Source organism: Panthera tigris, chromosome D3 (genome assembly GCF_018350195.1).
Source record: "Panthera tigris isolate Pti1 chromosome D3, P.tigris_Pti1_mat1.1, whole genome shotgun sequence".
NCBI classification, from domain to species: domain Eukaryota; kingdom Metazoa; phylum Chordata; class Mammalia; order Carnivora; family Felidae; genus Panthera; species Panthera tigris.
Window position 1 is genome coordinate 7,169,880 of NC_056671.1, and position 26,099 is coordinate 7,195,978.

General features: G+C 44.4%; 2 protein-coding genes across 14 annotated transcripts in view; both read left to right on the plus strand.

The window, feature by feature from the left end:
• Window positions 1–6,172, plus strand: part of CLIP1 (CAP-Gly domain containing linker protein 1) — a 124,487-nt gene extending 118,315 nt beyond the window's left edge. For 8 of the 13 annotated variants that reach the window (XM_042961893.1, XM_042961901.1, XM_042961898.1 and 5 more), the window contains 6 exons: window positions 26–143; window positions 232–382; window positions 953–1,002; window positions 2,851–2,856; window positions 4,017–4,141; window positions 4,459–6,172. In XM_042961893.1, the coding sequence (XP_042817827.1) occupies window positions 26–143; window positions 232–382; window positions 953–1,002; window positions 2,851–2,856; window positions 4,017–4,141; window positions 4,459–4,684 (676 nt within the window). In that variant the 3' untranslated portion in view covers window positions 4,685–6,172. Of the gene's footprint in view, window positions 1–25; window positions 144–231; window positions 383–952; window positions 1,003–2,850; window positions 2,857–4,016; window positions 4,142–4,458 lie in introns of those variants that run through there. The other 5 variants (XM_042961897.1, XM_042961899.1, XM_042961904.1 and 2 more) reach the window with 2 other exon arrangements.
• A 1,855-nt stretch (window positions 6,173–8,027) lies between these two features.
• VPS33A (VPS33A core subunit of CORVET and HOPS complexes) overlaps window positions 8,028–26,099 on the plus strand; it is a 21,019-nt gene continuing 2,947 nt past the window's right edge. Inside the window, 10 exon segments of the mRNA XM_042962822.1 lie at window positions 8,028–8,149; window positions 9,926–9,991; window positions 10,440–10,567; window positions 11,447–11,633; window positions 18,890–19,006; window positions 19,856–20,030; window positions 20,801–20,994; window positions 22,381–22,507; window positions 23,639–23,706; window positions 24,289–24,426. Of these exon segments, the coding sequence (XP_042818756.1) occupies window positions 8,048–8,149; window positions 9,926–9,991; window positions 10,440–10,567; window positions 11,447–11,633; window positions 18,890–19,006; window positions 19,856–20,030; window positions 20,801–20,994; window positions 22,381–22,507; window positions 23,639–23,706; window positions 24,289–24,426 (1,302 nt within the window). The 5' untranslated portion in view covers window positions 8,028–8,047.

The following is a 26,099-nucleotide window of genomic DNA, read 5'->3' on the forward strand; positions in this document are numbered from 1 at the left end:
AATTTTTAACTCTTTGGTCTTTTAGAGAATCCAAGTTAATAAAAGAAACCGATGAAGAGAAAGCTTCCTTGCAGAAATCCATCAGCATTACTAGTGCCTTACTCACCGAAAAGGATGCAGAGCTGGAAAAACTGAGAAATGAGGTAGAGTACCGTCGGCGGCCTCTTTCTGTTCCCGCCGCCTCTTTCTGTTCCCGTGCGTGCGAGCCTCAGCTCACCTGCTGTGTTTCAGGTCACGGTGCTCAGGGGAGAGAGCGCCTCCGCCAAGTCCTTGCACTCAGTCGTCCAGTCTCTGGAGTCCGACAAGGCGAAGCTTGAACTCCAGGTAAAGAACCTGGAGCTTCAACTCAAAGAAAACAGGAGGCAGCTCGGCAGCTCCTCAGGTAAAGTGCCGGCCGCCTCCTGCAGCTGAGCCGTTCCTAGTGAGGTGCCCTGGGATGGCAGCTGTTGCGCCGCCCCCTGCCTCGGCCCGTCTGCCTTTGGCTCTCCTCCCATTGACGCAGATAAGGGTCATGACACAGGTCCTCCGCTCAGGGACGTGCCCGCCATCCCCACCTCTGAAATGTTGGCAGCAATAGAGGACGTGAGTGACGGCTGCCCTCGCGGTCGCAGCCGTGGGCTCTGCAATGCGCTGCGGTCAAGGGGAACAGAGGTGGCCCCTGCGTGAGCACGTGCTACTTGCTTGCTACTTTAACTTCCGGGCGGGTGTGATGGGCGCCCTCACCAGCCGTGGGCCAGCCCGGCGGAGAACGCCGAGGGGGTAGGGCCAGCATCCGGCTAGATCCCTTAGGGCTCCAGATGTGGGACAGGAACCCACGAACTGTTCTCAGAGAGGCACATTTGGGAATTTCACATGAAAATACGTGTCTATCACTGGCCCGTTTGTTATGGTAACTCAGGAAAACAAGATTGCAATTTTTGTAAAATCCACCCCCCCCTTTCTTTGATATAAGGTCATACTGATACTCAGGCAGAAGAGGATGAAAGAGCCCAGGAGAGTCAGGTAATCTTCCTTTCCTTTGCGTGGCTTGCTCGCTATTTTTTTTAGTTTTTATTTTTTAAAGTTCATTTTGAGAGAAAGCACAAGTTGGGGAGGAGCAGAGAGAGAGAGAGAGAGAGAGAGAGAGAGAATCCCAACCAGGCTCCACACTGTCCTTCCAGAGCCCAACACAGGGGGGCTCAAACTCACGAACTATGAGACCATGACCCGAGCCGAAATCACTCAACCGACTGAGCCATCCAGGTGCCCCTTACTGACTGTTGTGTTTGGTTTTGTTTTTTAATTTTTTTTAAGTTTGTTTATTTTTGAGAGAGAGCACGAGTGGTGGAGGGACAGAGAGAGAGAGGAAGACAGAGGAGCCAAAGCAGACTCCACACTGTCAGCACGGATTCTGACGCGGGGCTTGAACTCATGCAGCCATGAGGTCATGACCTGAGCCAAAGTCAGATGCTTAACTGACTGAGCCACCCAGGGGTCCCTACGCACTGTTGTTAAAAACCACTTAGCCTTTTGCATACATAATACATTCATATGGTGTAAACAATAAATAAAAGTATATATGGTAGAAAGTCTCACTCCAAACACCATCTCTTCTCAGTTCCCAGACCTCCAAACAGGTAATCACTCTTATTAGGATCTTCAACAAATCTTTTCAGAGATTTAAGAACATGTCCTATCCTTTTTTTTTTTTTTTTTTAACACAAATGGTGGCATATTACATAATCTGGTCTTTTTTTATTGCTGTATAGTATGCATTATGTGGATGTACTATAATCAGTTCCTTGTCAGCTGACAGGACATTTGGGATTTTTTAAAATCTTTTTAGGTGTATTATGAACAATGCTATAATGAATTATCTTGAATATCTGTCATTTTGCAGATATACTAGTATTTTTCTAGGATAGATTCGTAAAAGTAGAATTACTTGGTCAAAAGATTCCTTGCTCCTCTTGACCTTAAAAAGACAGAGTTCTTTTTTGTTAATTTTTTTAATGTTTGTGAATTTTTGAGAGAGAGGAACACAGAGCGTGAGCAGGGGGCAGAGAGAGGGAGACAGAATCAGAAGCAAGCTTCTGGCTCTGAGCTGTCAGCACAGAGCCCGATGTGGGGCTCAAACTCAAGAATCGCAAGATCATGACCCGAGCCAAAGTCAGGTGCCTAACCAACTGAGCCACCCAGGTGCCCCAAAAAGACAGAGATCTTGAAAGCTGTTTCCCTAAAGCCAAAATTATCGAAACAGACTTAGCCTTAAAAATGGGATTATAAGGAGGCAAACTGTTTTGTATTTGGAAATATAATTGCACATAGCAACTAACTTCCACCTTCAATTTTAGCACTATATGTTGGATATATTTATCCTGTTCAAAATTCAAAAGTACAAAAGCCAGCATGTTCATATTTATTTTACCATTCTTTTTTTTTTTTTTGAGAGAGAGAGCGTGAGTAGGGGAGGGGCAGAGAGAGAGAGACACACACACAGAATCTGAAGCAAGCTCCAGGCTCTGAGCTGTTAGTAAAGAGCCCGACACGGGGCTCGAACTCAAGAACCATGAGGTTATGACCTGAGCCGAAGTCGGACACTTAACCGACTGAACCACCCAGGTGCCCCCATCATCTTTAAATAAAAGCAAAGTTCAGTGAGTTTGTGATTTGCTTTAGTCATCTGCTATCTATCTCCTTTGAAAGATATGAAAGGATTCAACAGATGCACTGACTCCCCCTGGATAGTGTTGTCTGCTTAGTCTGTGTGTCTAAGAAGCATAGACTCCCATTAACAGTGTTTTCTTTTCCCCTCTCCTTTCTGCTTCCATTTGTTTCATCTGCCGCTGCCAACACTTTTCTTCCAATCAGCAAATGGTTTGTTTTATGTTTCCTAATTTGTGAGCGTGTGTGTGTGTGTGTGTGTGTGTGTGTGTGGTTCCCCACTATACCTACATCCATTTTGTGGCTTTTTCTTCTTCCTGAATTGTAGCTCCTAACAGGATAAAGTCTTAGAAAATGTAAGCCTCCCGTCAGTATTGGAAGGGGTATTCTGCAGAGAATCACAAAGCCAGTGATTGCTAGCTTTGTTTTGTAACTTGCCCCGGCAGGGGAGTAAGGCCAAATACTTTTTTTAAATTTTTTTTTTAGTGTTTTTTATTTTTGAGAGAGACAAAGACAGAGTGTGAGCAGGGGCGGGACAGAGAGAAAGGGAGACAGAATCCGGAACAGGCTCCAGGCTCCAAGCTGTCAGCACAGAGCCCGACGCGGGGCTTGAACTCACCAACCGTGAGATCATGACCTGAGCTGGAGTCAGACGCTTAACCGACTGAGCCACCCAGGTGCCCCAAGGCCAAATATGTCTTTAAAAGATGAAATACATCATTTTTAATATTGTAAAGTAGGACTTAGATATTTAGAGAGATTGGACCTTTTTAGTAGAAGAGGGGAAAAAACATTTTATTTTTAGAGTGCCCTTGATTTGAAAGGAGATGTTAGGACAAGAGTGTCTCCTCCCGATGGTCACCTTGTTACCCCACTGCTCAGTGAATCTTGGTACAGGTGCTGGCCACATGTGTGCTACCTGGGCTCTGCCCTGTCACTGTGTGCCAGAGTGTCTCCTCAGCTGAAGGGAGCCGGAGCCCCTTGAAAACACCTTCGTTTTGCTCTGAAGATGACGTTTGTTTCCTGTGCCACCGTGACCAATGAGTAAATGTTAAACGGTGGTCGGAGGAGAATTTCCATGAACTTTTTCCAATCTACAGAACATCAAAGTTCCGCCTCTGTTCTACAGTTCAGTGGGACAACTCATTGGTTCCGCTTTTTGTAGAATCTTGCTGATGTCCGTGTATATATAAAGCGTTTAAACGTGGGTTCAGGAATGGCCACTATCTCCCCCTCCCGTGAGTCCAGCACACCCTGTAGCCATAGCGTGAGAGTATACTTTCATGCCATATCCATCCTCCAGCATACACGCTTGAGACATTTTACACATCTGTTTCTCTCCCCCCCCCCCCCCCCCCCCCCGGACACATCAGATTGATTTCCTAAATTCAGTAATAGTGGACCTTCAGAGGAAGAATCAAGACCTCAAGATGAAGGTGGAGATGATGTCAGAGGCAGCCCTGAATGGGAACGGCGATGACCTCAACAATTATGACAGGTATTTCATATTAAGCGATACTAATCAGAACCTTAGCTCCATCTAAATAAAGGTTTTTAAAAGTAGGTTCCAGTGGATTGGAGAAATCGTTGCCTTGTGGTTACTTGTCCACAAATGGAGTTCCACAAATCTGGCAAGAGAATGATACACCGCGAGTGGTTTGATGTGAAAATTCTAAATGTGGACTGTAGAACTTAACACTCAAGGCTCCCAGACGTGGCCAGAATTCGTTCTTATTTTTTGTCGTGAGTGATACTGTCTCCTGAGTTTCTTCTTACAGAGAGGAGTTTCTGATTTATGCACGTTAACATTTGTAGCGATGACCAGGAGAAACAGTCCAAGAAGAAACCCCGCCTCTTCTGTGACATATGCGACTGCTTTGACCTCCACGACACAGAGGATTGTCCCACGCAGGCGCAGGTGTCAGAGGACCCCCCCCATTCCACACACCACGGCAGTCGGAGCGAGGAACGCCCGTACTGTGAAATCTGCGAGGTGTTTGGGCACTGGGCCACCAACTGCAACGACGACGAGACTTTCTGATGAAGCCCCGGCCCCTCCCCCGCGCCCGGCGCCTCCCCCGCACCGGCTCCTCCCGGCACCGGCTCCACCCGCACCGGCGCGGAGGCAGCTGGACACCAGCATTGTGCGGCGGCCTTCAGCGGAACTCACGTTATTTTTGACCCCCGTCAACAAATCGAAGAGAATATTTTGATCTTCAGTACATCACCCTTTTAGTCCCCCCCCCCCCACCAGAAGTTAATAAATACTTAGTAGGTGAGATTTCACCTCTAATTTTGTCTTCTTGATTTTTAAAAGTTCTAACAAGACGTTGCACCAGATGCCATTACATTCACTGTCCCTAGGGAAGCCTCATAGAACAATTCCTACCCTTACAATACCTTATTTAAGTAACTTTAAATTATGCCGTTACTTTTCATATTTGCACTAAAATTTTTCCAGGCTGCATTTGTATATTTAGATGTTTTGGTTAAGCTTTGACACTGGAATGAGTTGGAAAAATGTGCCATTTTGCATTTTCATCTACTCATTGAAAGTATTTTATTCTTAAAGAAGTATCTGAGCTCTTTGCACTACCTGATGTCAGTAGTGCCTTTATTTCAGGCTTGATAATACTTAGGTGTGATTATAAAATCATGAAACAGGTAACAGGAGGGGGAAGCCCCCAAACTGCTGTGGGGACATTTTATAATCTATATGCTGCACCTACTTACTCTACTGTGGTGTTTTGTTTATTGGTTTTTGCATAATTTCAGCTTCTATATATTATATGTATATATTTTTTAAAAATCTATATTTTGGGACAAAATACAATGTCTTTCTTTTCAGATTTTTACCTTTATGAAAAAGAAAACACATCAGGACATAATGGACTAGGCCCGAAGTGATATCACGTGGCTTTGCAAATAGTTTTTTTTTCCGTTTTCATTTTGTTTCTTTATCAGATATAAATACCTGGGAGAATTTTCTCTAAATCTTTTTCTTTCTTCAGCAGATATCCCCGGCAGTCAGTTAATCAGATAATAAGCCACTATTAAAACACCTAAATTAACCGATCTACAACCTTTACAGGTTTTTTTTAAAACTGTTTTTAGATGAATGTACGATGAGAAATTCAACATTGATAATTTTGGATTTTCTTATCACAAAAAAATAAAATGAAGGACCTCAACCATCAGAAGTTTATCAACCAGTTTGAATCTATTTATCTCATTTGAATGTCTTCTACAATATGTAAAAAGTAATGTATCTTCCGTGCTACATGTATAATAAGAACTTCTATAATTGTATATATGCCTTTGATGTATTTTTTCCCTCAAGATTATCAAATGTGTGTCTGACAAGTGAAAAATCTGTAATTAAAATTTTTGGTTATAAACATTATAATAGGAAGTGTTTCACAAACAAAATGTAAAGCAGTATTAAAACTTGAGCAAACGAGTGTTCTGTATCTACTTTAATAAATGGTTATTCTTTTTTGCCAGTGGTAGTAAACATATTCTTCCCAGGTTTATTTGTCATAATGTTTTCTTTTTCTTTAAATGAGTGAGCACTATAGATCCAAATAGCAATTTCTACTGCAGTCTTGTTGATAAACAGCTTTTAAGAAATTGATATATCCTCATCTCAAAGCATCCTATGACCCACTTAAATACCTAAGGTTGTTATCCATTGCTATATCACACTGTATTACCTGACAAAAATATAAACGGCACCACGTAGCACCAACTACCTAATAATCCGTGATGTTTTGGAAAGAAACCCTGAAATTGCTGTGATATTTAGCAAAATGATTACTGAACCAAACATTTGTTTTATGAGCACAGACTCCCCAACAGGTCGATATTTCCAAAGCAGAGTTATTAGTTGAACAAGAACAATACTTTTACCTCCTTAAATGATACCTTGACACTAGTCCTTGACTTCACTACTAACCATAGGGAATTAAAAGACTCAAACTGTTTTAACTTATTGTGGTAATCGTTTCGCAGTATATACTTACACTCAAATCCTGTTGTATACACCTGAAACTAATACGATGTTATATGTCAATGATATCAATAAAAACTACAGAAGAAAACACTAAGGTCTGCAATATTTATAGGGCAACTATAGCAGTATAGCAACGTTTCCAAACATCGGATCCCTATACAAGTTAAACACCCATGTTGATCATTACCTAGCATTGTGATCCTTTGGGAGAAGGATAGTTTATCATCCTGCTCTTGCTCGTTTACATGCATGCATGCTTGGGATTTCAGTAGCCTTGGGCATCTCACCTCTCCACCGTAAGTTTTGCCCTAATATGAGAGTTTGTGACAAGGCCTGCTGAGAACATTTATTTTCACGGTGCTAAAATAATACACCTTTTCAGTTGGGTAAAAAAAGTCTGTACATGTGGTAAGAATTTGTGATATAGATTGAGAATCACTGTGAAAACCGGGTTGAGAATTAGGGCATGAAACAGTCAGCATTGAGTAGAAATACGTTATTTTAAAATTTAAACGGTTTTGATGAAATCATGGAATTGGGTGCCAATGTGTATGTGATTGATTGGTTGCTTTTCAGCATCATCCCCAAATTCTGCTCTTTGTTTATTCAGACTCATGGGTGAGTCCTTTCTTCATAACAAAGTGTATGTAAAGGATTGAATACAGCCATCCACTCGAAGAGCAAATGTTTTCAAGCCTCTTTTACATCCCAGACAATTTCCACCCTCGAAGTATTAAAACGAATGAATCATTCTAAAACAATAGTTATTAAGCAATTAAATTCCAGGCACCCTGCTAAGTTTTTAAAATGAAACACGCCGTAAATTCCACCCTCCTGATTCTCACAACTCAAAAGGTAACATACGAATTTTACTAATGGAGCGGAACTGGATTCCACATGGGATATTATCTGTGTGAAATACAATGCAGTGAATCTACTGGCGAGAGCTAAACAGACAAGTTTGTCGCAGCCGTTGTCTTTTCTTGGGTAAAATTTAGCCTACAAACTAAAAGAGCAAAGCGGAGGGCTTTCTGACTGCTATAATTTAAAAGAGTTCCATGATAGCGGGTACGCTTGCTGCGACGAAGAAAGTCGCGATTTTTAAGCGGAAGAAGTAGGACCCAGTCCCCGTCTCTCAACTCAGTTCTCAGCGTCCAACGACTCCTGGACTGAGGCAGGGTCTCGATGGGGCCGGGGGTCTTGGGGAGCTTCGGCACCGATGCAGCAGAGAGAAAGCAGCGAGCGCCTGATTCAGCAAAGACGGTAGGCGCCGGCCCACCTCAGCTTCCGCGTTGGCTGGGGCGGTGGGGGGAGGGGGCGGTCAGCCGTCCTGGTCACGTGAACGCGCCGTCATGTGACTGCGTCCGTGGGCTACGCCTAGGGGGAAGCAAGATGGCGGCGCACCTGTCCTACGGACGAGTGAACCTAAACGTGCTGCGCGAGGCGGTGCGTCGCGAGCTGCGAGAGTTCCTGGACAAGTGCGCGGGAAGCAAGGTGAGCTATGGGAGGCGGCGGCACTGCTTTCCAGCCCCCCGTCCCTCCTGGCCCAATCCGGTGCCCGATTGCCTGAGCCCCTGGTGCACGAGGTCCCTGGGGCTTCCGAGGAGGGGAGCGGGCAGGACCAATGCGCGGGGGAGAGGGGTCTGCCGGTGGGGCTGGGGCACACGGCAGGAGTCGGCGTGGCATCGCGATTGCTTTGTTGCAGCAGAGTAAGCCACTGTGGTATCCCAGGCCATCGTGAACCTTAGCTATGTCAGGTGGCCCTCAGATCCAGAGGGGCAGTTCTGGTGCCCCCTGGGAACAGGACGAATGGGGCGGGCCCGGCCCAAGGATGTCGATGGGCCAGTGAACATGCCTTACAGCGAGCATGCATGTCGTACCTTTAAAAGCCTGTGTAGCACTAGCATCTTAGAACCTGCTGCTCACACGTATTATGAAAGAGGTTGTAGTTATTTGCGGTTTTAACGTGACTTTTCTAGGGTTTGTTTCTCCTGTTAGACGTTTACTACCACCCAGCTCACGACTGAGAAATTGTAGATCAAGGACTTAATAGGATTTCGTCTAAGTGGTGTCATCTTTCTCCTCTCTCCTTAGGGTTTATTTGTCCCCCTAAGTAACTGGCAATACAACTCCGAAAAGGAAAGGAAAACTGGGGAATCTCAGGAATCGGTTTTAGGAAGAACAGAACTTCCAGAGATGGAGTGGGTGCTAGCAGCCATTGAGAGAAAAAGGCAGGCTAAGCCCTAGGTGCCCAGTTCAGGCTCAAGAAATGATACTGAAATCTGAATAACATCACGGATTGGATCAATGGCAATGTTGTGGGTGTAATATTGTGCTGTGGTTTTGCAAACTGTTACCATTGGGGGAAACTGGGCAGAGCATGCAAGGGCTCTCTCTCTAATATTTCTTACAAATAAAAGTTAATCTACACTTATCTCAGTAAAAATTTCAGTTAAAAAAGGGAAGAAGAGGGGTGCCTGGGTGGCTCAGTCGGTTAAGCCTCCCACTTCAGCTCAGGTCATGATGTCACGGTTTGTGGGTTCGAGCCCTGCCAATAGGGGTCTGTGCTGACAGCTTGGAGCCTGCTTTGGATTCTGTGTCTCCCTCTCTGTCTGCCCCTCCCCCACTTATGCTCTGTCTCTGTCCCTCAAAATAAATAAATAAGGGAAGAAGAAGAAATGGCACTGGAGATTAGCAGTAATAATGTTCACGGGAGCCCAGAACAATGACCCGTGAGTTGTCAGCTGAGTTCTACACTGGGGTTCTAGTCCCCTTATACTATATGTAAGGTCCAAAGTCCCTACGTGGCCCTGGACATGTTACTTAAACCTCCCAAACCCTTTAAAACTTTCCTCTTCTGTCAAAATAAGATTCGTAATACCTACATCCAAGGTTTTAATTTTATATAATTGGATTATGTGACATTTCCATGTAAAATGCTAGACTGAGCTGTTGCCATTGGCAGTTTCCATCTGGTTCAATCTACTCGTTAATACCATGACACAAATACGCAACAAACTACAGTTCCTTCTTCCTGTTTGAGGATGGTGGTTATGTCTTAACTTTCCCGTGACAACAGTAACATCCTTGTCCAGATCCTGCTTTTCTTTAGACCTGTAAGATACGAATGTGATTAGAGCCAGTTAAAATTTTTGCTAATTCAGTTTGAAGCAAATATTCCTACTACGTCCTCTGACTGCTGCTTTCTGTCGATATTGTTGAAATTCCTGATATTAACCCTAACAAGAGAAAGTTTCTCTCCTCCTACAGGCAATAGTTTGGGATGAGTACCTCACAGGACCATTTGGCCTGATTGCACAGTATTCACTACTGAAGGTAAATGAGCTATTTGGGTTTTGTTTGGGGATTAGTAATTCTGTGCTTTAGTAATAATAGGATTTTACATTTTTCCTGAGTAATTGACTTGCAGAGTTCTTTGGTCTTTATAGACACTGATGCTGATGCATGTCTGACATTTTTTATACAGTGGCCACTGGCCAGTGATTTTATACTTATCCTAATTCTAGAGAAATTACTAGCATTGTGTTATGTGACCATCACCTGGTGTCATTGACAGGTCATCATGTGAGTCATTTGAATTCAGATGCAATAGCATTGACTTAATCCTGAAACTTTGTCCTTTATACATCTGGCTTTGGGGAATCTAAATTTTGCTGATGAAGCATTATGCACTTTTGGCTGGGAGTGTTTATGATGACCGAATCTGGATATGATAGGTAAAGTACAGGGTTTTTGTTAACCTTTTGTGTATGTGTTTTCTTAGGAACATGAAGTGGAGAAAATGTTCACACTTAAAGGAAGTCGTTTGCCAGCAGCTGATGTCAAGAATATTATTTTTTTTGTCAGACCCAGGCTAGAGTTGATGGATATAATTGCTGAAAATGTGCTCAGGTATCTCCCAGAGCTTCTGTTTGGACCAAAAGAGGTTGATCCTTCTCAGGGTTTTAACATACCGAACTCTTCCTTGCAACCTCCTTGTCTTGGCAGTGAATGGGAAGGTGGTCTTTTAGAAAACTGGGCAGGCGTGAAAGAATGTAAGAGGGGAATGGGAAGCTCCCATGAACTTGTTCAGACAGTTGGAGAAGGGGGTCATCATATAACCCCGTTTTCAGGACAACTAAAAATTTGGACCTATTACCGGTGGGAAGGACCCTGATTAAAACTACAAAATCTCTAATGGTCATCTTTCAATACACTGTATATAGTGTGCTCGAATTTCATAAGCAAAAGAAGTACGAGCCGATTAAAATTTAACGTAGCATCCAATCTATAGAGGAAGTTCTTAGCCCAGTTTGCACTCTGTGGTACAGTTGATTGAAAAGGCCCTTAAAACCTTAAAAGCATATGGGCTATTTTGGGAGGCCCACTGTCAAGGAGACTAGAGGTGGAAGTCAAGAGTGATCTTTCCTTTTTCTGTAAGACTGTGTCACAGCATTGGTTTGGTTAAAGAACCATCTGTTTTTCAGTAAGACACGGACATCCTGTTTCAATAAACCTGAGAGCTTAATGCCCCATAAATGGTTTAAGAGAAAGCTAGAAAATGCTTCACAAAACACTGGCTGTGAATCAACGCCTCTTTCCTCTCAGGGAAAAAAAAAGAGAGGGAGAGAGAGAGCCAACTATGCAGCAGTTTGAGTGCGTTTATCTGATGCCCATTTATTTAGCGCCTGCTGTGTGCCAAGCAACGGGCCAGGCTCCAGGAATAAAATAGTTGAAATAGCCTACGACTCGAAGGCGCATGCAAGCTAACAAGTGTTACTTCTCTTGCAGTGAAGACAAACGTGGCCCAGCAAGGGATTTCCACATTTTGTTTGTTCCACGAAGAAGTTTACTGTGTGAACAGAGGTTGAAAGACCTGGGTGTTTTGGGATCCTTTATTCATAGGGAGGAGTACAGCCTAGACCTCATTCCATTTGATGGGGATCTCTTATCCATGGAATCAGAGGGTGCATTCAAAGTAAGTTTGACATTTAATTTCAGACTTTATTATTTTTTTTATTATTATTTTTTTTTAAGTTTATTTTGAAAGAGAGGCACACACATGCCTGCATGTACAGGGGAGGGGCAGAGAGAGAGGGAGAGAGAGAATCCCAAGCAGACTCCGAGCTGTTAGTGCAGAGCCCGATGTGGGGCTCGATCCCATGAACCGTGAGATCGTGACCTGAGCCGATGTCAAGAATCAGACGCTTAACCAGTTTAGACACTCAGGTGCCCCTGTGCTTAATTTTTTTATAACAGCTTTATTGAGACAAAATTCATATACCATAAAATTTACCCTTTTAAAGGTGCAGTTCAGGGGCGTCGGGGTGGCTCAGTCGGTTGAGTGTCCGACTCTTGGTTTCAGCTCAGGTCATGATCTCATGGTTGGTGAGACTGAGCCACAAGTCGGGCTCTGTGCTGACAGTGAGGAGCCTGCTTGGGATTCTCTCTCTCTCTCTCTCTCTCTCTCTCTCTCTCTCTCGACCCCTCTTTCCTGCTCATACACTCTCTTTCTCTCTCTCTCAAAAATAAAGTGTGCAGTTCATCAGTTTTCAGTATATTCACAGAGTTGTGCAACCATCACCACTGTCTAATTTTGGAACATTTTTATCATCCCATAAAGAAACCGTCTGCCCATTAGCAGTCACTTTCTCTCCCCCAAGCTACTGGCAGTCCCTAGTCTTGTGCCGTCTGTATGGATTTGCCTGTTCTGGAGATTTCTTATTAATGAAGTCATATACATGTGGTCCTTTGTGTCTGGCCTCTTTCTTAGCCTCATGTTCTCCAGGCTCATCCACGTTGTAACAGGTGTCAGCTCCCTTCCTTTTGATTGCCAAATAGTATTCCTTTGTAATGATCTCCCACACTGTGTTTACCGTTCATCTAGAGTGTTCGGATCATGATTTTTCACTTGTCGGCCATCACGATGCTGCAAACGTTAATACAAGGTTTTGTATGTGCATGTGTTTTCATTTCTGTTAGATATACCTAGAAGTAGAATTGCCGGGTCATATGATAAAACTCTGTTTAACGTTTGGGGGATCCACAGTGACTGCACCATTTTCTGCTCCAGCCAGAGGTAGATGAGGGTTTCAGGGGTTTTTTTGTTGTTTTTGTTGTTTTTTTTTTTTTTTTTTTTTTTTTTTTTAACGTTTATTTATGTTTGAGACAGAGAGAGAGACAGAGCATGAACGGGGGAGGGTCAGAGAGAGGCAGACACAGAATCTGAAACAGGCTCCAGGCTCTGAGCTGTCAGCACAGAGCCCGACGCGGGGCTCAAACTCACAGTCTGTGAGATCATGACCTGAGCCGAAGTCGGCCGCTTAACCGACTGAGCCACCCAGGCGCCCCAAGGGTTCCAGTTTTATATCCTCACCAACCTACCATCGTCTGTCTTTTTGGCTTGCCATCCTGGTGAGTGTGAAACATGATCTCATTGTGGTTTTGATTTACATTTCCATAGCAACCAGTGATGCTGATCACCTTTTCATGTGCTGATTGGCCATCGGTATGTCTTCCTTTAAAGAAATGTCTATTCCGCTCCCTGACACATTTTAAAAATTGGGATATTGTATCTTTTCATTAGAAGAGTTGTAAGAATTCTTAGTATGTTCTGGATGCAAGTCCTTTTTTATCAGATACCAGATTTGCAAACATTTTCTCCCATTCTGTGAGGTTTTTTTTCACTTGGTAACAGTGGGGTCCTTCAAAACACACACACAGTTTTTTTTTTCCCCACCACGAAAAATGTTTCTAAGTAAGCTTCACACCCAGCATGGAGCCCATTATGGGGCTTGAACTCACAACCCTGAGATCAAGACCTGAGCCGCGATCAAGAGCCAAGTGAGCCACCCAGGCGCCCTTCCTGACAATTTTTAATTTTGAAGTTCAGTTTATCTGTTTTTGCCTTCTTGTTGCTTATGCCTTTGATGTCCCATCTAAGAAGTCATTGCCTAACCCGGGGTAACGCATTTACCCTGATGTTTTCTTCAAAGAATTTTATGGTTTTAGTCTTACGTTTAGGGCTTTGACCTATTTTGAGTTCATTTTTTTTCTGATGTGAAGTAGGGATCCAACGTCATTCATTTGCGTGTGGCTGTGCATGTGTTCCCGCACCGTTTGCTGGAAGGTGATGGTATTTTCCTCATTGAATTGTCTTGGTACCCTTGTTGAAAATCGGTTGTCTGTAAGTGTAAGTGTTTATTTCTGGTGTCTCTGTTCTTGCCTTAATCAATATGTCTGTCCTTATGTCAGTACCATACTGTCTTGATTACTGTGGCTTTGTTGTAAGCTTTGAAAGTGAGAGATGTGAGTCTTCCAAGTTAAAGTAGTTAAATATATCACTTTTATTCTTTTAGCTTGTGCTTTTTTTTTTTTTAATGTTTGTTTATTATTTTTGAGAGAGAGGGAGAGACAGAATGTGAGCGGGGGAGGGGCAGAGAGAGGGAGACACAGAATCCGAAGCAGGCTCCAGGCTCTGAGCTGTCAGCACAGAGCCCAACAAGGGGCTCCAACTCACAGAGTGGTGAGATTGTGACCTGAGCCAAAATCGGACGCTCAACTGACTGAGCCACCCAGGCGCCCCATTAGCTTGTGCTCTTGAGTGTTAATAAATCCTTTTCCACCCTGAAGATATAGAAAATTGTATATTTTCCTTGGAAAGTCTTGAAGTTTTGCTTTTTATATTCAGGTTTTTAAGCTAGTTTGAATTGTGTGTTTTATGGAGTGTGTGGTGTGAGGTAGGGGCTTGTTTAACTTTTCCCGAGTGGGCAGCCCGTTGTTCCAGCAATGGTTTTCTCCACTGAGTATTTTCAGCATGTGTTTATAGTGAATGTACACGCCTTCTCTAGTTCTGAGAGTTTTCTTGCAAATGTAATTGTATGTATTTGTTTTATTTACCATCTTTATTTCAAAGAACATTTTCTCTCATAAGAATGTTACCTTATCTGGGGCGCCTGGGTGGCTCAGTGGGTAAGGCCCGACTCTTGGTTTCGCCTCAGGTCATGATCTCACAGTTTGTGAGTTCAAACCCTGCATCGAGCTCCATGCTAATGGTGTGGGCGCTGCTTGGGATTCTCTCTCTCTGTCCCTCCCTTGTGCGTTCTCTCTCTCTCTCTCTCTCTCTTTTTCTCTCTCTCTCTCAAAACAAATAAACTTTAAAAAAAAGGAGTATTACTTTACATTTAATAAAATGATTTGAAAGTGTTTGAAAACATTATCCTTGCACAGTGATACATTTCTTTGAGTAAGAAACAGTACAGAGTGAAAAATAAGCCTCCCTGTTTTCAAGCTGCCAAATCCCTCCCAGAAGCAATCACTATTACTAATTCTTTTCTTTTTTCAGAGATGCTTTACATAACTATAGCTCATAGTATATATAAAATATCTTTCTCACTTTTATACAAATGGTGTCATATCCTATGTAAGTTTGGTATCTTGCTTTATTCTCTTAGTAATATATCTCAAGGTTAATTTATACCATACATGAAAATGCTTCTGTATTTTTAATTTTTTTTAATGTTTATTTTTTTAGAGAGGGAGACAAAGTGTGAGCAGGGGAGGGGCAGAGAGAGAGGGAGACACAAAATCCAAAGCAGGATCCAGGTTCTGAGCTGTCAGCACAGAGCCTGATGCAGGGCTCGAACTCAAACCGCGAGATCATGACCTGAGCCAAAGTCGGCCGCTTAACTGACTGAGCCACCCAGACGCCCCGTTTGCTTCTGTATTTTTATTTGAAGTTGCATAGTGTTCCGTTGTTTGGAGGTATCGCGATTTATCAAACCAGTCTCCTTCTGAAGGACATTGCGGTGTTTCTCACCTTGTGCTGTTGGAGGTGGTGCTATAGTGAATAGTCCTGTACACGTCTGCCCCGAAGCTGTAGGCTTTAACTGTGCTTACTCTCCGTTGACATTTGTCTTTTAATTTTGCTTGTGGTAGTTTTTGCCATGTGTGTTTTTCAGCGGAGTCACATTTGTCCATATTTCCTTCCTAGATTCATGGGCTTGTGATGCTGCTGGTCTGAACACTAGAACTTTTGAGAACCTTCTGGTGTTGTACAAAAAATTATTTGGAACTTTTTCTCCCCCAGTGCGTTGTTACAGTGATCATTGCCTAAAAAGAGTTTACTTGGGGCAGTAGATTTCATTTGGCCGCACTGATTAATTTGAATAACGAAGAGACCTTCTTGGCTCCTTTTTTGCCACATTCCCTGATGTTTTGCTTATATACTGAATCTCATCCAAGGACCGTACAGATTCCCCCTCCCCCCAAAATTTTGTGTGAAGAACCTCAGACATACAGAAAAGTTGAAAGCGTTCTACAGGAAACACCCACATACCCATCACTTGGATTCCAGCACTGCCATTTTGCTGTATCTGCACCCTCATGTGTCTGTAATGCTGTGCCCACATGTAATTAATTCACATCTGTGTAATTAATGGGAGTTGGTAGCAGCTGAGGAAGACTCGTCCTGGCATGAGGAAACCTGCCCAGAGGAGAGATTTCCTCTTTGTGTTTCTGGTGATTTGCAAAAAAAAGGGACAATTATTTTCTGCTGCAAATTTCAAGCTCTTGGTTTTGTACGTTCACCTCAGATTCTGTTTAGAAATCAACGATTTTGCCTGGATGGTAAAGCCCCAAGTTCCACCTAATGCTAAATGCAACCCCGATTTCTTTTTTTTTTTTTTAACGTTTATTTTTGAGAGAGAGAAAGACAGAGCGTGAGCGGGGGAGGATCAGAGAGAGAGAGAGGGAGACACAGAATCCGAAGCAGGCTCCAGGCTCTGAACTGTCTGTACAGAGACTGATGCAGGGCTCGAACTCACAAATTGTGAGATCATGACCTGAAGTCTGATACTTAACTGAGCCACTCAGGTGCCCCTCAACCCTGATTTCGGATGGAGTTGATGTAATTTTTACGTATTTATGTGATTTTAAGTAGTGAGCATAATTTAGTGGTTTTTGGCATCCAAAGGCACATGGAGATCCTTCTGTGCTTTGGGGATGTGATTGTAACCTTCTCCATCATTGTACTGTGTGAAATGTGGGAATCAGAGGTCAGCCCGTTGACTGGGCCTGGCCCGTTCACAGCACTCAAGAACAGTGCTTAACGTATCGTGGCCTTCGTATATACACATACAAATCAGTGTCTATAAATCTGTCTCCTTTGTAAACACTGTAGGTATGTGGGATTTGGAGGTCAAAAAATACGTGTATTGAAATGTTAATGATACTAACATTTGTCCCTCTCCAGATGTCCTCCTGGCTTAAAATTCCACAAACTCACAGTAGAGTTAGGACATTTAACACAAATAATCACCCCATCACCAATTATTTTAGAGCAAAAAATTCAAGATTAACATCTGTTAACTTTTATTTATTTATTTACTTATTTTTGAGAGAGAGCGAGTGTGCGCATGCACGCCCCAGGAGACAGACAGAGGTGGAGAGAGAGAATCTTAAGCAGGCTCCGTGCCCAGCTCAGAGCCCGATGTGGAGCTCGGGTCTCGCGACCCTGAGATCGTGACCTGACCTGAAATCGAGAGTCAGACGCTTAACCGGCTGAGCCACTCAGGCACCCCGTTGTTAACGTTTAAATCTTTTTTTAAAGATAGACTTGGGCACCTGGGTGACTCAGCCGGTTAAGCATCCAACTCTTGATTTCAGCTCAGGTCTTGATCTTGTGGTTTGTGGGTTTGAGCCCTGCGTCAGTCTCCATGCTAGCAGTGTGGAGCCTATTTAGGATTCTTTCTCCCTCCCTCTTCGCCTCCCCCTGCTGATGCGCTCGTGTGCACATGCACGCGCGTGCTCGCTCTCTCTCTCTCTCAAAATAAATGAATATTAAAAAGAAAAGAGACTCATAAAAGAAATACCTGTAGTGGTAAAACTTTTTAAGTTAAAAATATGAATGCTATTTGGGAGATGTTCCCTAATTTTTTCTTCCTTGAATTTTGATCTCACTTCCGCTCCAATCAGGAGTTCTAAGCAATTTTGCCAGAAAGTGTCTCCAGACATTCTTGATCTTGGCCTGGCCCGGTCACTGCAGTGTTAAAATACCCCAGACCTGGAAGAGCCGTCACCTGTCACTGCTTCCAGTAGTGACCACACACTCATCAGTGTCTTTGGGGGACAGCCCTCCTCCCTCCCCCGGGGGGAGTGCACTAGTGCTCTACTCTGTCTTCCCTGATTCTTCCGGTGTCCTTTCCCTCCTGGCTTTGGAGGCTAGAGACACGTTGGGTGGGTGGGTGGAGGGCAGGTGTCTGGTGCTGTGTACCATTTTGACTTATGGATGGGTGATATTTGTGGGGGGGGGAAGTCCAAACAATTCCAAATGATAAAAACTAACATTTATTAAGCACTTACTGTATACTTTAAGTGCTGGAGTTAAATGTTTTACATGCATTTTCTTCTCCTTATGCTTTGTGGACGATACTCCCTTCTACTGATGGGTAAGCTGAGGCACACAGAGGTTTTCTCACCGGCCCAGGGAGCAGCTGGGAAGTGGCCCGGCTGGGGCCCAGATCAAGGCTGTCTGAGTCTAGAACCGTGCCCCCCCCCGCCCCCGACGAGGATCAGATCTGAGTGTTTCCCCTCTTACTTCCCAGCTGGTCTTGTGTGCATTTTATTGGCCTTTACAAAATAGACCTTGTATATTGTATATCATAAAATATATTTTCTAAAAATGAGATCATAATCTAAAGATTCTTCAGCCACCCCTTTTCACTTCTCAAGACGTCAGGACCTTTGTTTGTTGGCAGCATATGTGAAAACCTCGTGTTTGTCAAAACGGCTAAGTACCCTGTCGTGTGGTCCTCTGGGGCTCCGGGGGTCAAAGAGTATGTGCCTTTATGGGTATTAGCATAGGGCCTTCCCAGAATGTCCTGCCAGGGTCTACACTCCCCACGGTGAGTGGGAGAACCCATTCCCCTTGTAAGTCTTTGTTAATCAGTTTACTGACGAGCTCGTAAAGTACACCTGGTGTGCTTGACGAACACTTTTCTTCCAGAAGGCTCCGCCAGTTGCTTCCACAGCTGCATCTCCATAGCACCGCTGTTGGCCTTGTGCTCTAGACTCCCAAAGAGCAGCTTGACAAAACGGTCTCGCGTTCCCCCCCCCCTTTCCAGGCAAAGCGGGAAATGAGTGGAAAACCCCAGTACCAGACAGAGGCGGGTGCTGGCAAGCACCCTATGACTGTGGCCTGGCAGTAACCACCCTTCTCCCCCCCCCCCCCCACAGGAATGCTACCTGGAAAGTGACCAGACCAGCCTCTACCATGCAGCCAAGGGGCTGATGACCCTGCAGGCTCTGTACGGGACAATCCCCCAGATCTTTGGGAAAGGAGAGTGTGCCAGGGTAAGAAGTGGCCTGTGTTTCTGGGGTGAAGGAAGGGGTGCCCTGCTACCCAAAAGGGGAGTGATAGCAAGCTGTTTACAAATAAGTACAGCCAGTCCTGTTTGTGAATTCACCTAGTTGCTGAAATGTACTCATAACCCCCCAGACCGATAGTCACGGTGTGTTGTGGACAGGTCCAGGGCAGCAAAAAGTTTGAGTTGTCCAATGTGCCTGTTCCCAGCTGACATCCAGTAAAGTGATGCTCTGCCTTCTTGTTTCATCTCTTGGACTATAAACAGGGACTATATAGCGCCGTGTGCTACTTAATGCCATATTTCTTGCACTTTTGTGCTTTTTATCGGTGATCTCACTGTTTCACATGGCCCCACAGGTAGTCCTAAAGCACTGTCCGGTGTTCCCAAGCTCAGGAAGGTTCTGGTGTGCCGTACGGAGAAAATACCTATGTTGGCTAAGCTTCCTTCGGGCATGAGTTACAGTGCTGTTGGCTATGAGTTCATTGTTGGTGAATCAACAGTATATATTAAATAAGGTGTCTTTAAATAGAAACTCACATTGATTAGTTGATAAAAATGTCACCAGAGGCTCACGGGAACTTAACCCCGTGTTTCCCCTCAGAGCAGTGGCTCCGTATTCGCTAAGTCAGTGGTCATGGTGACTCTCCAAAAGTACCATGAATAACGAGAACAGACTGTGTCTGAGCTCATGCCTCGTTGAGTAGTGGCCGGTGTTGGGGTACATGTACGTGTTCGAGTGGGTGCCAACAGCAGACGCTCTTCTCTGTCTTGAGCTAAATTTGAAAATCAGCTAATTCCCAGGAAAGTCCCATCTGATCCAATGTTTGATTTCCAGCAAGTGGCCAATATGATGATCAGGATGAAGAGAGAGTTTACAGGAAGCCAAAATTCAATATTTCCTGTTTTTGATAATCTCTTGCTGCTTGATCGAAACGTGGATTTATTAACGCCTCTTGCCACGCAGCTTACGTATGAGGGACTCATTGATGAAATTTATGGCATTCAGAACAGTAAGTAAAGCGACATCTGTGTTTACTAACAGGTCACTGGATACAGACATCCAGAAGGTTTCTTCGTTTTTTTTTGAGATGCTGTCTTTGCATGTAAATCAGAGGATATTTGAGAAAATAAAAATACTGACTTGCGGCTTTCAGACAAAGTCCAAGCAAAAACTGCTGTCTTCGGTGCCACAAGGGCTGGCCGGGTGCTTTGTGTGCAGACTGTGCTTATCCCCGTGAGCTGTGGCCATGGGTTAGATTCAGGTGGCGTTGTAGTTCGGAGATTGTAGGCCCTCCCGGCTGGCAGTTGTTCAGGAAAGCTTGTCAGAGAGGCGGCATTTGTCCTGGGTTTGCGGAGAGGGCACAGCGTGGGGCACACCATGTCATAAATGCAGGGACGCTACTGGGGAGATTGCTGTGGGGTATATCCAGGGAAGGGCAGGTAGTCGAGGTTGGGGACACCAGATGGAAGACTGGGGAGGCCGGCTAGCAGTTGGGTGCGACAGATTATTAGGTCAGAGGTCACTTTGGCCCACATGATGCTTGTTTCTGTCGGCATTTAAAATTTTAGAAACGTTTAGTAACAATCCTGATTGATTTATTTGTGACCAAAGTGTACCTTGATATGGGAAAAACTGAAACCTCTGTGCCATACGCCATTTTCCCTAAAGCCAAGGGCTTCCTTCTCTCCTGAGCTGGAGAATTCTGTTTCGAGCCTGAGCACTTGATCGGTTCTGCCGGTAAATTCACCCAGGCGCTTGTCTCCTTCCATTGTGGCTCAGGTTATGTGAAGTTACCTCCGGAGAAATTTGTACCTAAGAAACAGGGCGATGGCGGGAAGGACCTTCCCACAGAAGCCAAGAAGCTTCAGCTGAATTCTGCCGAGGAGCTATACGCTGAGATCCGAGACAAAAACTTCAACGCGGTGGGCTCAGTACTTAGCAAGAAAGCAAAGGTGATCTCCGCAGCGTTTGAGGTGAGGCGGTCTGGCTGTCTTGCTGCGCCAAGGTCACGGGCTAGACTGCCCCTCCCAGGAAGAGGGGCAGAGCCCCAGAGAGACACTCCCCCCCCCCCCCCCGACCCCTGCCTTGAAGCGGGGCGACAGCGTCATTGCACATTTCTCTCCTAAGGAGCTGTGCGTTTGGTCCTGGGGGCCCCACGGGCCTTCTTTTAGAACTCGTTGCCAGACCCACAACAGAAGGTTTTGAGCCCGCTCCTTTTTTGCAGGGTGGCAGGAGCTGGGTGTGCAGTTCACAGACTTGTGTCGTAAATATTTGCTTTACCCTCTTCTTTTTCGTGATTTCCTACCTCACACAAGGTGGAACCAGCTGGGCCATAAATAAAAGATCCCCTAGAATAGAACTTGCAGCTTGGGGTGGAAGCTCGAAGTTTAAGCCAGCGGGTAGGTGACGGGGGAGCCCCGCAGATGTGGGAGGTGATAATGAGAGAGGCAGTTTCATTTTCACCTTCCTGCCTCCTCTTGCCCGGCCACTGAGTTATTCTTGGGGGAGCTCGTTTTGGAAACGTGGAAATTCAGGAAGATGTTAAACCCTGAATATTTAGACTTTGGAAACATAAACTGGGAGAATTTTTGAAAACTAATTTCCCACCGAGTATATATTAGATTTCATCTTTCTTAGGGATTATATTTATTAATTGATTGTCATATATATATTTTTTTTATGTTTTAATTTTGAGAGGGAGAGTGCGAGCAGGGGAGGGGCAGAAAGAGAGGGAGACAGAATCCGAAGGAGGCTGAGCTGCCAGCACAGAGCTCGAACTCACAAACCGCAAGATCATGACCTGAGCCACCCAAGCGCCCCTGATATTCATATTTCTGAAGTTCCTTTTGGTTTAAATGATTACATTTTGGAAAAAAAAAAAAAAATCACTAAGCGAGGTTCACTTTTCCATGGACGATATTCAAGGTTGAGATCCAGCAGTAAGAATGAGTTTTTTTATTATTATTCTAGAGGACACTTCTTGCTGCTTACGTTCCCCTCTTGACAGCGTTTCTGTGTTTTACTCGAAGCGCTTGTGGGTAACCTAATAGCGTCCCCCACGAATACTCCAGTGTTACTCCAATGTCTGCAGATAACCACTCACGATCTGAGCCCGGGCAGAGGAGAGGAGAAACCCTCACACGTTTGCTCTCTGAACTACCGACACGGTCATCAGGCACCACGAACTCGTCTTTTTTGTTTCATTCGTAACGGGGGAGCTGGGTTTGGCCTGCTTTATTTGTATCCCGTTCTTTCTTTCACATCGATAATAAATGAAACATCCTCTGAGCAACGCGCAGAACGGAGCGCTTTAAAAATACCTTCCCTGCCCGATGGGTCTGCCGTTCCATCCATTTCAGGAAAGGCACAACGCCAAGACGGTCGGGGAGATCAAGCAGTTCGTGTCCCAGCTGCCCCACATGCAGGCAGCGAGAGGCTCGCTCGCGAACCACACGTCGATCGCCGAGTTAATCAAAGACATTACCAGTGAGTATCCCGTGGAGGGAAGGTTTTCATCTGGGGCCGACCTGCGCACACCGGGGTCATTGGCACTGTGACGCCTCCTTGGGAAAGGCAGCTCCGTTTTAACGTGTTATTTGCAGCGTTAATTAAGTGTGTGCACGTTCATAGTTAGAAGTGTTCCGTTCGTAGTTAACCCATTTTTTCCTGTTACGAAAACACTGTAATCCTAAAGCAAAATACTTGGAAGAGTGATAAGAGAAAAAACTCTACTGCGAGTTTGCCGCCATAACGAGGCTCTATTTTTTCCGTCTAGTGTTTTCCCTCTTGCTAAGGGTTATTTAATCAGAGCAGTGTGACGTTTCCACATTTGTTTTTGTTTTTCCCTTGAAAACCTCCTGCAGAATGGGTAGAGAGCTCACACGCTGAGTGTTTTGAAAGAACTCAGAAGAGATATATTAAACCAAAGACGAGTTTATTCCTAAAACATGGGTGCCCCGTATTATGAAGTGTACTTTGAACCTGAAGTAGAACATGGTATTAGAAAATCAGTCTTTTGTTTTCATGTCCGTTGAAATCAGTTAAAACTGGTGGAATTTGCTGATGGTAGTGAAATGCTGGGAAGATTAGCTTTCCCTGTTAGGGCACGGTTCTTGAGATCTGTGTTGAGTCCTGAGGATCGCCAAGGGGTACAGCGGTCAACTATGTCTTGATGTAATTTAGGAGGACAGTGTTGTAGGATTTTCCATGTTTTTAGAAGATTGTTTTCAGATGACAATTTATTCGATTAAAAAAAAATTTTTTTTTGATGTTCATTCATTTTTGAGAGAGAGAGAGACACAAAGAGTAAGTGGGGGAGGGGCAGAGAGAGAGGGAGACACAGAATCCCAAAGCAGGCTCCAGGCTCTGAGCCGTCAGCACAGAGCCCGACGCGGGGCTCGAACTCCCGAGCCATGAGATCGTGACCTGAGCTGAAGTCGGAACGCTTAAGCAGTTGTGCCACTCAGCTGCCCCTCAGATGACAATTTGAACCTTTTGCTTGCTTGCTTTTTTTGCACGTCTTGTTTCTTCATCGTCTTCTGTGTAGAAAAACACAGTGTTCCAGTAAATTAACATTTACTTAATATCTAAGTTGCAAATTTGCTAATTACATTTTAGCCTCTGAAGACTTCTTTGATAAACTAACAGTGGAGCAGGAGTTTATGTCTGGAATAGACACTGATAAGGTATGTGAACAATCAACTAGCAAAGAATTGATGATTTGTCGGACGTAAGATTATAGCTAGAAGAGCAGCTGCTTTGACTCCCATGCCTAGCCTAGGTATTTTTGAGAGCGAGTGCAGAATGTGAAAATCTAGGTTTCACCAAGTAGCAGTTCCTTAACTTTGCTCTGTGCAAGGTGTTTTCTGCAGTGCATGGAGTGATGGAGACCCAGCCCCTGAAATCAGCAGTCTTTAAGGCCTGTACTAGATAAATTAAGAGATTTGCTTTCTGAGGGAATTGGGTCATTTAATTCCTTTAACTATCCACTTCTGTTCATGTATTTAAAATTATTTCATTCATAGAAATTCCTCTTTTCTCTAGAAAAGTTCCGGACCGTATGGTCCATAAATCGCCGTTATAATTGAAGCAGATGCAGTCACACATGCCCCAGCCTCCCCGCAGCCTCTCAGGAAGTGGTCTGCAGCGTGTGGACGGGCGTTTGCATCACTAAGTGCATCCTCCACTTTGAAAAATAATAGCAAATATTAAGTTCTTTAGGTCCCCAAAGCGGACGGTGGTATGCATACGTATGTATTTGTTTCCAGGTCAACAGTTACATCGAAGATTGTATTGCCCAAAAGCACCCACTGATCAAGGTGTTAAGACTGGTCTGCCTCCAGTCTGTGTGCAACAGTGGACTCAAACAAAAAGTTTTGGATTATTACAAAAGAGAAATTCTCCAGGTCAGTATGTTTTAAGTTACTCATTTACCAAGGGAGGAAACATCTTTTTAAAAAATACTTCTTGGTATTCTGAATACCAAAAATACTTCCGAGCGCCTGGGTGGCTCAGTCAGTTAAGCGTCCCAACTCTCGATCTCAGTTCGGGTCTTGATCCTCAGGGTGGTGAGTTTGGGCCCTGTGTGGGGCTCTGTGCTGGGTGTGAGGCCCACTAAAACAAAAACAAAAGCCTTTTTAATTAAAGCTCCTGTTTTGATACATTGTTTCCACGGTCTTTTAGATTTTCTAACAGGTAGAGGGGTTGTCCTTGGTATTGATCACTGTTTACTGTGCTCGCATAATGACACCTGATATTTATCGAGCATTTCCTGTGTGCCAGGCTCTACTGAAAGAGCTTTACTGGGGCTCCTGGGTGGCTCAGTCGAGCCGTTAAGCGTCCGACTTCGGCTCAGGTCATGATCTCGCAGTTCGTGGGTTTGAGCCCCGTGTCGGGCTCTGCGCTGACAGCTCGGAAGGTGGAGCCTCCTTCAGATTCTGTGTCTCCCTGTCTCTCTGCCCCTCCCCTGCTTGTACTCTGTCTCTCTCTGTCTCAAAAATGAATAAACATTAAAAAATTTTTAAATTAAAAAAAACAAAGAGCTTTATTGTATTCATTCGTTTGACCTTCACTGCAGCCCTGTGCGTTAGATGCTGTTATCACCCCCCTTTTATGGATGAAAACACTCAGGCACAGAGTAGTTACATAGCTTGCCCAAGGTCACCCAGCCAGTAAGTGGCAGAGCCAGTGCCAAAACCCAGGGAACTGGGGTCAGGTGCCCATGCTCTTAACTAGATTGCATTCGATTCAGGAAGGGACCTTTTTGCAAATATTCTGATAATAATTCCTTCGCAGACTTATTTAGAGTAAACCTGTTTTACTTCATAATTAGGAAGAAGCCACCTTTATTTTAAAAAATTCTGCCCTCTGTTTGAAAACGTCTCGGGGAATGTTTATTTGCTATTACCATCCACGGTTAAATACACTGTTGTTAAAACTAAACGCTCATTCAGTTTTTTTGTTATTCTCTCGTTTTGTCTTTTATTGTACATTTTTATTTTTTTAATATTTATTTATTTTTGAGACAAAGGGAGACGGAGCGTGAGCAGGGGAGGGGCAGAGAGAGGAGACACGGAATCCGAAACAGGCTCCAGGCTCCCAGCTGTCAGCGCAGAGCCCGACACGAGGCTCGAACCCACAAACCATGAGATCATGACCAGAGCCGAAGTCGGACGCCTAACCAGTGGAGCCACCCAGGCGCCCCTCTTGTTTTGTTTTTAAAAAAATTACACAGATAATACACGCGTTCTTATCACATAAGAGTCTGGTAAGGTCAAGTACCTGGAGCCAAAGGGGATCCTTCTGCCCCTCGCTCACACCAGCTGCTCCCCAGATAGGACCAACAGTTTTGTGTGCTTCCAGACTCTTCTTTGCACTTTTGTACAAAGAATCTTTACGTACACAGACTTGGGGGCGAGACTGGCTGGGTCCATGTCTCAGCTCTGCTGCTCATTAGCTGTGTAACCTTGGGCCGGTTCTTTAAACTCCTCCATCAAATGGAGACGATACTACCGACCACCGTACCTCACTGGCTTATTAGAAAGATGACTGAGTTTAATGTATGCAAAGCTCTTAGAAC